The 14483-nt window shown below is 32.5% G+C and overlaps 1 protein-coding gene across 1 annotated transcript in view; it reads right to left on the reverse strand.

Annotated features, from left to right (window-relative positions):
* Positions 1 to 14483, reverse strand: part of LOC110033999 (B3 domain-containing protein Os11g0197600-like) — a 98854-nt gene that overhangs the window by 57924 nt on the left and 26447 nt on the right. The window contains exon 4 of the mRNA XM_020738208.1: positions 6620 to 6887. Coding sequence (XP_020593867.1) covers positions 6620 to 6887 — 268 coding nt within the window. The remainder of the gene's footprint in view (positions 1 to 6619; positions 6888 to 14483) is intronic.

Raw genomic sequence — 14483 nt, forward strand, 5'->3', positions numbered from 1 at the left:
CATAATAATAAGTTAAGTGTTGCCGAGATGAGAATGATTAGGTGGATGGGTGGCTTTACACTTAGAGACAAAATGCGAAATGAATATATTCGTGATAGGGTTGGTGTAGCTCCTGTGACGGACAAAATTAGAGAAAGCCATCATAGATGGTTTGGTCACATTAAACGTCGACCATCTGATGATCTGATTACGAGAGTAGATGTTTTAGATTCGACTTGTGTTAAGAAAGGCGGAGGTAAACCTAGGAAGACATTGGCTTATTGTATAAAAAATGATCTTAATTTACTAGAACTAATTGAAAATATGACATTAAATAGGACGCAATGGATAAAAAGGATTAAGGTTTTGTTGTTATTGTTGTACTTATCTCAACATTGTCATTGTCATCAAAAGTTCTTTTTTTCAATCAGTCTAGGCTTTTGATCGCACCTATATGAACACATTAATTTTGAATATATATATATATATATATATATATATTCAAAATTAATGTGTTCATATAGGTGCGATCAAAAGCCTAGACTGATTGAAAAAAAGAACTTTTGATGACAATGACAATGTTGAGATAAGTACAACAATAACAACAAAACCTTAATCCTTTTTATCCATTGCGTCCTATTTAATGTCATATTTTCAATTAGTTCTAGTAAATTAAGATTATTTTTTATACAATAAGCCAATGTCTTCCTAGGTTTACCTCCGCCTTTCTTAACACAAGTCGAATCTAAAACATCTACTCTCGTAATCAGATCATCAGATGGTCGACGTTTAATGTGACCAAACCATCTATGATGGCTTTCTCTAATTTTGTCCGTCACAGGAGCTACACCAACCCTATCACGAATATATTCATTTCGCATTTTGTCTCTAAGTGTAAAGCCACTCATCCACCTAATCATTCTCATCTCGGCAACACTTAACTTATTATTATGCTTCTCTTTTAAAGGCCAACATTCAGCGCCATAGAGCATTGCAGGTCTCACCACCGTCTTATAAAATTTTCTTTTCATTCTAAGCGACAGCGGTTGAAAAAAAAAATCCAAATGTGGGGCTTTTAAAATTAAAATGTCGCCATCAGATCTGCAATTCAAACTTGCAAGTAGACCATTTATATCACCATCGCTTTGAACAACAGACCCGAGATATCTAAATCATTCACACCTTTTAATACCTTTTAATAATTTTAATAATTTGACCACCCAAAGTCACACTTCTGTCACTAGAGCTACTACTACTAAAATTACATTCCATGTATTTAGTTTTAGTTCTACTTAAATGAAGAACTTTAGACTCCAACGTAGACTTCTATAATTCAAGTTTTTCCTGAGTTTTTTCTGTCGTTTTATCCAAGAGAAGAATATCATCAGCAAAAAACATACACCAACGTACATCCTCCTGTACATGTCCAGTAAGACCATCCATAACTAAAGCAAAAAGAGATGGGATTAAAGTCGATCCCTGATGTAATCCAACAGAAATAGGAAAATATTTTGTCAATCCTCCTTCAGTTTGAACACAAGTAACAGCTCTAGTATACATATCTTTAATGACTTGAATATAAGTCATATCAACACATTTCTTCTCGAGAACTCTCCAAAGGATATCTCTTGGAACCTTATCGTAAGCTTTTTCTAAATCAATAAAAATCAAATGTAGATTCTCCTTATTATCTCTGAACTTCTCCATCAAACCTCTCAATAAATGTATAGCTTCCATAGTAGACCTGCCCGGCATAAATCCAAATTGATTATGAGAAATCTTTGTAACGCGTCTTAACCTGCGTTCAATTACCCTCTCCCATACTTTTAAAGTGTGACACATCAACTTAATTCCTCTATAATTTGCACACTCTTGTGCATCCCCTTTATTCTTAAAAACGAGACCAAAATACTCTTCCTCCACTCCTCAGGCATCTTTTTAGTTTTTAAAATAATATTAAAGAGTTTAGTAAGCCAAGAAACTCCCAAATTTCCTAAACATTTCGACAGTTCAATTGGGAAGTCATCAGGTCCTACAGACTTTCCACCCTTGGTTTCCTTTAAAGCCTCCTCAACTTCTTTTTTACTAATGCGACGGTAAAAATGAAATGTTTTATTATAATTCATGATATTAAAATCACTAAGATCGATCGTATTTTCAGAAAATTTATTATAAAGCTTATCAAAACAACTCACCCACCTATGCTGAATTCTTTTTCTAAGAAAAGTACTTTTTGATTTTCATCTTTAATACACTTTACATGAGTTAAATCTTTACTTTTCTTCTCTCTACCTATCTTGACAATGTTGAGATAGGTAGATGTGTTTTACTTTACTGTTCTATTTATTTACTATTTCTCAGCTTTTATTTTATACACAAAAGTACATGTTTTCTTTTAAATGTTAGATACAAGAAAAAAATAAATAAAATAAGATATATGTATGTATATGGAAGCCACACCTAGATGGTACTGGCAAGGACTCGTGCATAGAAATGAAAATAGTTGTCTAATATTATGGTGGGTTTGAAAAGCATAAACATATATTTTTTTTTAAATATATGTTTAGAAGATGACTCCCAATTATGAAAAGTAGAACATAAATAGATGAAAGGAAATGAAACTGGTTTCTTTACTGCTCTCTTTATTACACATTTTTTTACTGTTTCTGCAAATTTACAAAATAATTTAAAATTAGAATTATTATAATTTAAAAATATTTACTCACTAAGTAGTTTTAACTCAAACTTTAGTTGCTAAGATTTTATAGGAAAACCAACTTTAGAGAAGACGAACCCCATGAAGTACGTGTCCATGTCCCGTGATGCGCAAGCTAATAGAAAAAGTGAGTGAGTTTTTATTTTCTGCCAATTGTAAAATTTTTAAAATATGTACGGATTGATTATAACTTTAAATTTTAAGAACTAGAATCGCTCTTTTGTGACTTGATTTTTTTTTTTAATTATGAAATAAAACTGTAAGATAGGTTTCATCCATTCGACCAACAACTCCCGCCATGATAAATCCAAGCTCTTGGGCCGAAACGTATCGTTGAAGACTAGGGCTTTCCTCAGACATGTGTTATAGTAAAGAAGGGCGGCAATGCTTGCGATTGAAGCCAAAGGATTCGTCAATCAAACTGTAACTTTGTCGAGCAAACTACAATTTTGTCAAGTAGGAAGGCTTCCTCTTACGGGTTTCGAAGCACAAATTCGAGTTGAAGTCATAGTCGAACTCATAGATTAGATTTTATGCATTTCTAATGTATTTAATTTATAATTGTCTTAAATTTAATATTTATGTTATAAAAAATTTATAGGTAAATATGTAATAGTATACATGAAAAAAATGATTCAATTTATTTTATCATAATTAAATAATAATTAAATTATGGCAAAATCTTTATGTTAAAATAATAAGAAATGATTCAATTTATTTTATCATAATTAAATAATAATTAAATTATGGCAAAATCTTTATGTTAAAATAATAAGAAGTCGATGATAACATTATTTTAATAAATAGATTAAAGCTTTAAATTAAATTGATGATTTATAAAGTTAAAATTTGGACAAATTAGTAGCAAATGGTAAAATTTAACGACCATAAAGTAAGAAAAATATTTTATATATGACTATAGGTTTTTTGCTGAAGAAAATCTGATAGAACAATTAAGTTAAGAGATCTTTTGTGCTTGAGAACAGTACTTTTACTTTTAAATTATAACAATAATTGGTTTCTTCTAAGTATGATACACACTGTTAATTGTTTAGATAGATTTTATATGGCAAGAGTTAAATAAAAATGATTTGTCTGCTTTTTAAGTTCATTTGATCATATTGAATTGTATGTCACTCATATTTGTAAGTCCATCAAATATATAATTAAAGATACTATATTACGTATTGAATATTATGAAAAGAAAATAAGAATGAGATTTACTGTCCTGATTGTTTATGTGTACATGTTTGGCTATAATGAAGTTCACCTCTTTATGGTATTAAAGGTAGATTGATAAAGTATGTGTGCACATAAAAGGAAAAAAATGTTGATATTGATGTGTCATAAATGACACAATTTTAGACGATGCTCATATCAGTATTATATACAGATCAAAAGGATATTGATAAGTAAACAATAAAAACGTCATAAATCTTTAAAATTAAATTAAATAATCATATTAGACGATACAAATCTTTAAATACTCTTAGATTGATTTATATTAAGTTTAACTAGTATGCACATTGTCTTCTTTTTCATTATGTTTGATTTATGAGTATGAATATTAACTATTTTTTTAGATAATTATTGTTTTAAACTAACTTTTAAAGGTTACTCATCTGATTAAAATATGGGCAAAATAAGTGAAAATGTTTACAGAAGACGTAAATAATCAAAAATGATGTAAATTTAAATTTATTACATTAATTTATTTTCAATAGTGGCTCTTTTATTTGTTAAATATTAATTATAGAAAACTAAATTAACAAAAAAGCTAAATTTTTCAATCCAACCGTCTGTTACTGCCTCACTTAGTTTCAATCGCCTTGCCTATAGAACGAGGTCATATGTCTCACTTCGATCAGTCAAATCCTCCTCCCTACAGGTATTGGAGTTGACACGACTGTGGCCCAAATGATCATCCTCCTAATATGAACTAGAGTTGACAGGATTAACTTATTTTAGGCTCGGTCAACCAAATCAAATTATAAAGCATTTTAATCAAAACCCCAATGATAGACATTTATTTTGTGTCTTAAAAAGAGGAAATTATTTATGAAATTGATATTTTAAATTATAAAACTCTAAGGACACTAATAAATTCTCACCTAAATGCTTAAGGTAAAATTTATCCAACATCCACAATCGATTTTCGAGATGGATAAATCTAATATTAACTCAAACTGATATAAAGTGAATGTCATAGCAATTCTATTACAACATTCATACTCAAAACAATCTCATGTCAGTAAGAATGTGGCCCATGTCATCTGTCCTCGTGATTTTGCCGCCAAATGACACCACAGAGATCGGTTACGACCATATACCTTTGACTAGGTGGTTTGTCGTCAAATAATATCATTATATTACAGTCATGGCTATAACATGTATGCTCCCCAATGGCAGTTTGTCTTTTTGAGTGATGAATCATAATGCATACTTGATAGAACACAAAGCTCTTTATAAACTAAGGTCAACTTAAATTAGTTTCCCTGGACAACCATTTACTCAAAATCTATAAGGCTCCATTGGACAAAAAACAGCCCATAATTACTAGCAAGGATCCTTATTCAAGTTGGATTGACTATCTCTTTTGACTAAGTAGACCAGGGACCATGATAACCCACAATGACAAAATATAGGATCTTGATCTGGTTCGTCATCATTTCCCCCACCATCCACTTTAAGCTCACAATGATAATTCTTCATAATTTAAAAGTTTAAATTCGTTGCTACCATATGCTACTTCTGAATACTTAGCATCTAATGACTAGCTTTAATTGAAAATGCTCACGTTATTGAGAGAGGTAATTAACCATGGAGGGTTGCGCCTATGGGAAACCTCAAAGCCCAAATCTTAAAATCCTTGCAAAATAAGGACAAAATCTCTTGCTAGTATTTTATTTACTATCTCATATGTCTTCCAAGAACTTAATACATAAGCTCTTGACGAGAGTCTGGGGTTAATTGAACTTTCGGATCCCATAATTCAATAGTTCTTCTGATGTAATGAGTTGATTCACTTTTGATCGAACTCCGCCATCTTTATTATTAGAGGATAGCCATTCACACTAAGGGTAAAATGATGTTCGTGATAGAAATTATTTGGGATATTTACATATGTGCCACCCAATTCCTATGTAGTCACATATCAAACACCCAAACTTCCATTTTACATATAGGTGAGCCCACCTAAAGTCGAAACCTAGGGATGGGGTGGCTCGAAGTTCAGGGGGTTCATATGTGAATGCATAGGAATCGAGTGGCAGTATGTGAAAGCCCTAAATTATTTTCTTTATGGATTTACATTTTAAATTAATTAAGAATTAGTTATTTTCTAAGTTATTTTTTTATTTTCATTAACGTTATTATGCAATAAAGTGTTAGGGGTAGTTCGAACAATTTGCCAGACAATTTCAATAAATAGATCCTTATGCTTTATTAAACCTAGTTATAAAAAGTTAAATGAAAATTTCCTGCACCAAATACTTTGGCTTCCTAGTTCTCTTTTGTTCTTTGAAGGATCCGTACATGCTTTAAAGTTCAACATCTGCTACTTAATGATTCATTATTTGATACTTTTTTCTCTTGTTTCTTTGAACTCCTAATAAATTTTACAATTAGACATTTGAATTGCCGGCTCTGAATCATAAACAACGTAATTGCAATATTCTTTCTAGTTTTTGCGATGGTTATCTATTCTAAGGATAAAGTTGGGTAATAACTAATATCAAAAAATGAGTGTATTGTATCTCTTTATGTACGAGAACTGCAGGTTTATGTTACACTTCTCCGACAAATAATGTTTATAACAAAATTATTCTCATTGACTAAAAAAATAAGCATGAAAAGATGTGTTCAAGTAGAAATACTGCTAACTTAGTGCGGAAGAAAGTGAAATAGAAAAGATAATTGTTTTACCGGCCCTTCTTAAGCCTGTTGCGATATTTTTCTTATCTCGAAAAATATGAACACATATCGCCCTGTCTGCTTCAAGAAACTCGAAAACACAAACATCGCCTTCTTTCAAATGATTCACTTCACTAAACTTAGGCCACCCTTTTGCCATAGCTACACGTCCAATCCAATGAGCTATCCTTACTGGCCATGATCTCCCCTTTTGATCTTTAAGGATGATAGTCTCCATTTTTCCAATATTACATTCCCTTATAAATGAAACAGGAATTGTCTGGAAACAACAGCATTGTATAATTAATCATTTTGCAGTATCAATGTGGAAGGATAATTGAATAAACAAAGATGGTAATAAAAAGAAAAAAAATAAAATAATAATAAAAATTAGCATTGCCCCAGAGAAATCTTTCTCAATTTCTAAAAATTGTTCAAGAATTCAAAATGGATTATACTACGTTGCTATATATTAATTGGAACCCTAGGCAATAATCCTTGCCTATTCCTTCTTATGAAGCCATAAGCCATGTGATGTGTTTAATGGAAAGAATCAATAGAAGGAAACGATCAATTGTAATTTGGAAAGAAAAGAGTATCATCCTGCAAAAAACTCTGGGTGCTAATTTTATTTCGACCATCTTCCAATCCCACTCCACAGATAAGATTGGATTCCAATGGTGGAAAGCTCATCCACTAACACTTTCAATGCTTTCTGTCAAAAAAGAGAGGCATGTCTCCAATAATTTGCATATTACCAAACCATTCATGATAAACTGAATTTCTAACAGAAAATCAACAAAAAAGAATCTACAAGAATGTACAGACCAAATCCTCATAATAGTTGGCCTGGTCCTTGAATTTTTATCCAGCTGATCTAAATGCCAAAGTTTGCATTCAAATAACTTTTCAGATTGAGCTATTGTTGAAGAATATGAAAAAGACACATTTTAGATTCACCCAAGGCTGCGTATAGCAAAAATTAATGTTCCTTTAAAAGTAATAGCCACCAGATTTTGTTGTTGCATCCTAACCATGAAGAAACTTTGCAAACTTAACTCCTGAATTTCCAAATACCAATATCGCCTTTATGAGATATTCATCTCTTCTTCACAATCCATCCTTTCAAATGTCTCTCCTGGTCAGTCATTTAAGCAAATGATAGACATAATACAACAACAAAGTTTTTATCCACTAAGCGGGATCGGCAACATGAATCCTTTTTCTCCATTGTGCTAATGAGTTTTATGATTTCATTTAATTTTAATAGATTAAAATCATTTTTTATACAACATGCCCAAGTCTTTGTAGGTCTACCTCCACCTTTCTTACCAAAAGTCAAATCAAAAGCTTCTACTATCAAATGGTCGACGTCTAATGTGACTAAACAATCTAAGACGACCTTCTCAAATCTTGTATGCCACTTGAGATACGCCAACCCTTTCACAGATATATTCGTTCCACATTTTATCTCTAAGTGTAAAGCCACTCATCCACCTATGCATTCTCATCTTAGCAACACTTAACTTAGTTTTATTCTTCTCTTCTATAAGCCAACATTCTGCACCATAAATCATTGCAGGAATCATCCCCATCATATAAATTTCCTTTTTAAGTCTAAGTGATACTTTTCTATCACACAAAAGTATTGATGCATTCCTCCACTTCAGCCATCCAACTTGAATTCTACTAATAACATCCACATTTATATCACCGTCACATTGAAAAATAGACAAGAGATATTTAAGACATCAAACCCTTTTAATTACTTGATCACTCGTTGTTAAAACAACGCCATGTATTTAGTTTTAGATTTGCTTGAGCGAAAGCCTTTAGACTCTCAATAATTTAAGAATTTCCTGAACTCTTTTTCTATTCTTATCCACCAGAAGAATATCATCAACAAAAAGCATACACAAAGGTACATCCTCCTGCAAATGACCAGTAAGAACATACATAACTAAGGCAAAAGAATATGGGCTTAAAATCGATCCCTGATGTAATCCAATTGAAATAGGAAAATACTTGGTCAATCGTCCTTCTGTTCAAAGACAAATAACAGTTAAAGTATACATATCTTAAATAAAAGTTATATTAACACGTTTCTTCTCTATAACTTCATAAGGTATTTATCTTGGTACCTTATCATAAGTTTTTTCAAAATCAACAAAAATTATATGTAGATCATTCTTATGCTCTCTGTAGTTCTCCATCAAACCTCTCAATAAATGTATGACTTCATAGTAGACTTGTCAGACATAAGGCATAAATTCAAATTGATTTTGATAAACCTTTACATCACATCTTAACCTATGTTCAGTTACTCTCCCATAATTTTAATGTATGGTACATTAACTTAACTCCTTTATAATTTAAACATTCTTGTGCATCATATTTATTTTTAAAAATATGGACAAAAATATTCTTTCTTCACTTGTCAGGCAACATTTTAGTTTTTAAAATAAAATTATACAGTTTGTAAGCCAAGAAATTTTTAAATCCCATAAACATTTCTACACTTCTATTAGTATACTATCAGATGCCATTGATTTTTCACCATTCATTTTCTTTAAAACTTCCACAACTTCCGTTTCAGAAATGTGACGACAAAAGTAAAGAGTTTTAATATTATTAATATATTAAGGTCACTAAAATTAATCATATTTTAAAAATTTTCATCAATAAGTTTATCAAATTATCTCACCCGCCTAAGTTTAATATCACCGTCAAATAAAAGCACTTTTTTCATCTCATTAATACACTAGAACTAAATCTTTATTTTTATTATCTTTTTGTTTGGCTAGTTTACACACATATCTTTCACCATATTTAGTATAGAATCTTTTATAAAAATCACTAAAAACAGAATTCTTAACATCACAAATTGCTCTCTTAGACTCGCTACAGCAACTTTTTTTTAATTCTCTAAGTTTTTAAATTTAAATCAATTTTTATAAACTTCTTATATTTTATCTTTCCGATACATTATTATTACACCACCGACCATTTTTATTTAAGAAAATTTTTCCTTTTGATTCTCCAAGTACATCTTTTGCAACTTGCTTAATAGTGCTATGTTGACAATAAAAAAATCATTAAGAATAATTAATATTATTAATTAAGTGCAATTAAACATAATTAATATTAAGTCGCCAACTTTCGCTCTAGACCAATCACATGATTGCTCCCACAAAGGGGTTTTTTCATTTTTCCCCCTTTATTGATCCTGAAAAACTGTGGGAGAAGCCACATGTTTCCTCTTCCTCTTTGTTCAAATGATTGGTTTGATTCTCTCGATCGTGCACAGAGAAGAAATAGAAAGCTTATTCTCTATCCTCTTCAACTGAACACAATAGACAACTTTGAAGTTTCTAGCTATCTCCCTCTCTCGTTCTCTCGTTTTCACGCAACAGGCCCGCACTTTTCTATCACACCCCAACTTGCCCCCTTTAGGGTCAATCACGGTGTGATAGAGGTGGATGTCTAGGTGGGAACAAATTCTGACAATCACTCATCCTCACATGCAAAATCGGGATTCAGAGGATGATGAGCTCATAATTCATTCAAGCTCACATATATTTAAAAGCATGAAAAATCATGTGACCAAGACATATATATATATACAGAACTGTTAAATCTAATATAATAAAAGTACGTACCCAAAAGTATATACAAGCTCCCAAAACTATAAAATGCAAAAACTGAACATGTCACACCTTGCTCCTCACCCAATGCCTCCTTAACCCTTCCTGAAATTCAATAATATATAGTGAGCTACAACAGACTTAGCGAAATAATTAAGTCAAAAATAAGATTTTATAGACGAAAAAGAAACAATGTGCATACTCATATGTAACTCATATAAATGTCCACATCACATATCACAACTTGTTATAATCGTATAAAAATATAAAAGAAAAGGCATATAATGAAGAAAATTATCATGTTATATAAAATATGTATGTCATTCATTCATGTGTAATCATATACATATTCATAAGAGTCATCAATCTAATCATAAGAATGTCATTTGTAATTTTACAGGCCTCAACTATTTTTGTGTCATGTTATGTTAGGCCTTCACCTAACCCGTAAACTACATCAATGATTGATAAAGGTTAGGCCCCTCCCAACATAGTAGTTATAAATAGACCCCTGTTACTAACGATTCCATAAGTTCCATCCCAGTCTGATAACAACAGTTCGTGGAATTTCATCTCTATCTAAATGTTAGAAGTCAAAAATCTCATATTTCATACCAACTGCGCTTACAAGTATTCATATAATAGCCTACATATAGTGTCACTTATGATATTTTTTAGATCATAATTCCAATAAGAAGCATTTATTATAGACATTTCAAAAATCATGTAAATAAAACATGGTAAATGAATACCTGCAAGTAAGTACTTCATAAATATATTCATCAGGTTCACAGCATATTAAAATCATAGATATTATAATAGGCATATTAAGTTTACAATCATACAATCTATGTAGGCATTCATTCAAAAGATGCAAAAAATTCTATATGCAATAGTATCGAACATATAATCACATGGAAACCTATAGAGAATTATTCTTCTTAGGTTAGCACAAGATTATTTCACTTGAATTGACGAAGCAGTCTTATAACAAGTTTTCTCAAGATAGCTGCCTATTGCGAACAATTTGGAATTTGTAATTCCTTGAAAATTCATAGAATTTGTAATTAAGGTCTTAATTTAATCCCAAATATGATTTTTTTTTACCTTAACTTACCTTGAAAGGGCTTCTCAACAAAAATATGCCTCCCCGATATCTACCTATTTTATTCCCACTCCTTCCTTTCCCCATAACCCTTCCTTAACGCGTCAACTGGGCTTGTTGGAAAGCTTAGCTCTCAGTTCGATAATCCTGTGGTTGTTCCCACAAAGCTATAGCAATAGAAAACACATGGAATGCTTGCATTTGTAGCAAATGTTAAAATCAAAATGTAAGAAAAGAAAGAAATGTTTGGAATATCATGAAAAGGAAGTTCCACTTCGCTAATTTTTCCCCGGAGCCATGACTCACTGCCTGCAGCCCTCTGTCAATCGTGCAGGTAGCATTTGTTGTAAGAATCGAGCCACAATTCTCGCGTAAGGAAAGATTGCGGCATTTAATTTGGATTTCGATAAATCCCAACCATTCCATCACATCTAACCATACATGCAAGAAAAGTACAAAGGATTTGGCTAGGAATAGTAATAAGAATTAGGAAATTAATTAAGGGATTCATTAAGGTTAATAAAGGTTGTACTTGTAACAATTTATATCTCCACATATATTTACAATTAATGCACAATGTTATTTATCAAATTCATTAATTTGATGTGTAGAATTTTATAAAATTGTTTCAATAAAATTTCAAGGAAAGCGAAAATTGGGGTGTGTTTCATAATTGTAAAAATTTACATGACAGAGCCAAAATTGGTGCATTTTTATGGCTCGTATAGTCCCCTTCCATGTAGTAATTGAAAGCATCGAAGAAATCGTTGTGCGCAAGACCTGCGGAGCTCCTAGTTTCTCTCCTTCTATGCCACTCTCACCCTTGTGGAATAGCTGTGCCAATTGCTAGCACGGGTAAGCAACGTCGAGATCGCACATAGAGCTGGCACGAAGGCAACAAAAAAATTGCAGCATAGAAAGACCTTTGAAAGTTCCTTCTATCTTGCACGATCCATGCTGGAGCCCTTGCCAAAACTCTTGTCTGCTTCTTCCTCCTTATGACTGCCCTCATGATCGTCTCCCTGCAACACAGTCGTGACGAGTTGTGACTGCCCTCATGCTAGATTTTGTTGCTTCAATAAAATTTCAAGGAACGCAAAAATTAGGGTGTATTTCATAATTGTAAAAATTTACACGATAGAGCCAAAATTGGTGTATCTGTATGGCTTGTATAGTCCCCTTCCATTTAGTAATTGAAAGCATCGAAGAAATCGTTGTGCGCAAGACCTGCGAAGCTCCTAGTTTCTCTCCTTCTGTGCCACTCTCACCCTTGTGGTATAGCTGCGCCAATTGCTAGTGCAGGAAAGCAACGTTGAGATCGCACATAGGGCTGGCAAGAAGGCAACAACAAAATCGCAACATAGAAAGACCTTTGAAAGTTTCTTCTGTCTTGCATGATCCAACCTGGAGCCCTTGCTGAAGCCCTTGCCAAAACTCTTGTCTGCTTCTTCCTCCTTGTGACTGCCCTCATGATTGTCTCCCTGCAACACAATCGTGACAAGTTGTGACTGCCCTCATGCTGGAGCACTTGCTTCTTCCTCCTTGTGACTGCCCTCATGATCGTCTCCCTGCAACACAGTCGTGATAAGTTGTGACTGCCCTCATGCTGGAGCCCTTGCCAAAACTCTTGTCTGCTTCTTCCTCCTTGTGACTGCCCTCATGATCGTCTCCCTACACCACAGTCGTGACAAGAAGTGGCAATGAAAAAAATAATGGGATTGCAGTGTACAAAAAGTCCTTGGTCCACTTGAAAGGCAATAACGAGATCAAAGGATACAAAGACGTCTGAAACTTCCAAATTTTCCTTATTTTCCTTTGATCACGTCGGCACCAGCCACCGAGCCCAACCCTATCCTGCAACCAACGCTGCAATCTACCCCTCCATTGCTATTTGGTATAATCCCTACACCCACTACATACCCGAGCTCACAACCCTTTCCTTGCATCTTCATATATGTTATATTATATGGTATTTTTATCTTATAAGAAAATAATAATAAATTAGAAAAAATCAAAAATTTTATTTAGTCAATCTCATCATTTCACCATCCTCGACATTGGTGCTTCACATGCAATGGTATAAAAATGGGCATGGTAGGATAATTTTTAAAATGTCCCCGTCCTTAGGATTAAGTATCGTTCAGAAAAATTACGAATTCGTTTGAAAATATTTTATAAAATAAAGGCACTTAAAATATCTGTCTTGGGAAACACCAGCACCTATCCTTGGGAGTTGAATATCGTTCAAGAAAAGTAAAGTACCACTAAGAGAAATGCTAGTTGCCCGTTTACCCTTTTATCAAATGAATCTTTATTTAACCTGACTTAAATATGAAACATCAAAAATTAGGGCCAAAGCTTGATTGAATTTAAGCTTAGGGGCTGCAAATTGACTTAAAAATGAATGCACAAATTACAGCTAAATTCAAAAAATATATATATCATTCTTAAATGTTAAACAATAACTTCATATTCCAAACTCATCACTGGATTCATAACAAGTGCCCTAACAAATAAAAGGCGATTCATTTAAAGTCCAAAAAAAATGTTTCAGAACCATGAGTTCCAAACGATTTCGAAGTATGACGATATCAAGATGATTCTTTAAATATAACATTTTGAGAGCTATGAGAGTATTCTAAAACTAGCATGAGTGGAAGTTTTGATATTCTCAAGTTGTGCATGTTTCGGGACTTTAGTATAAATAAGTGAGACATGCATGATTTCATATTTCTTCATATGCCCTTTTTTAAATAAAATATCTCTCAAATTCATATTTTAAAGTTCATCCAAATTATTTAAAGCCTAAAAACTTCTTGAAATTATACAAATATATAAATCATATCCACATCAGACCAAGTTAAAATACAAAAAGGTTTAATGAATAGCTTCGAAATGTTGTGGGGGTAAGGTTTAAACTAGTACTTACATAAATCATATTTTGAAAAAATAATAAATTCGACAGTCATACATATTCTTTACTCTTTGGTCCAGGCATAAAGAACATTGACTAATCCTACGCTTGTTTACTGAATCTGCGGCTAGGCTGGGAGGATACCGGATCTCACTTCGGAGCTCCCACGTTCCCCTCACCTGAGGGCTAACATCTACACTTCAGCACCCAAAC

This window comes from Phalaenopsis equestris, unplaced genomic scaffold (assembly GCF_001263595.1).
Source record: "Phalaenopsis equestris unplaced genomic scaffold, ASM126359v1 Scaffold001320, whole genome shotgun sequence".
NCBI classification, from domain to species: domain Eukaryota; kingdom Viridiplantae; phylum Streptophyta; class Magnoliopsida; order Asparagales; family Orchidaceae; genus Phalaenopsis; species Phalaenopsis equestris.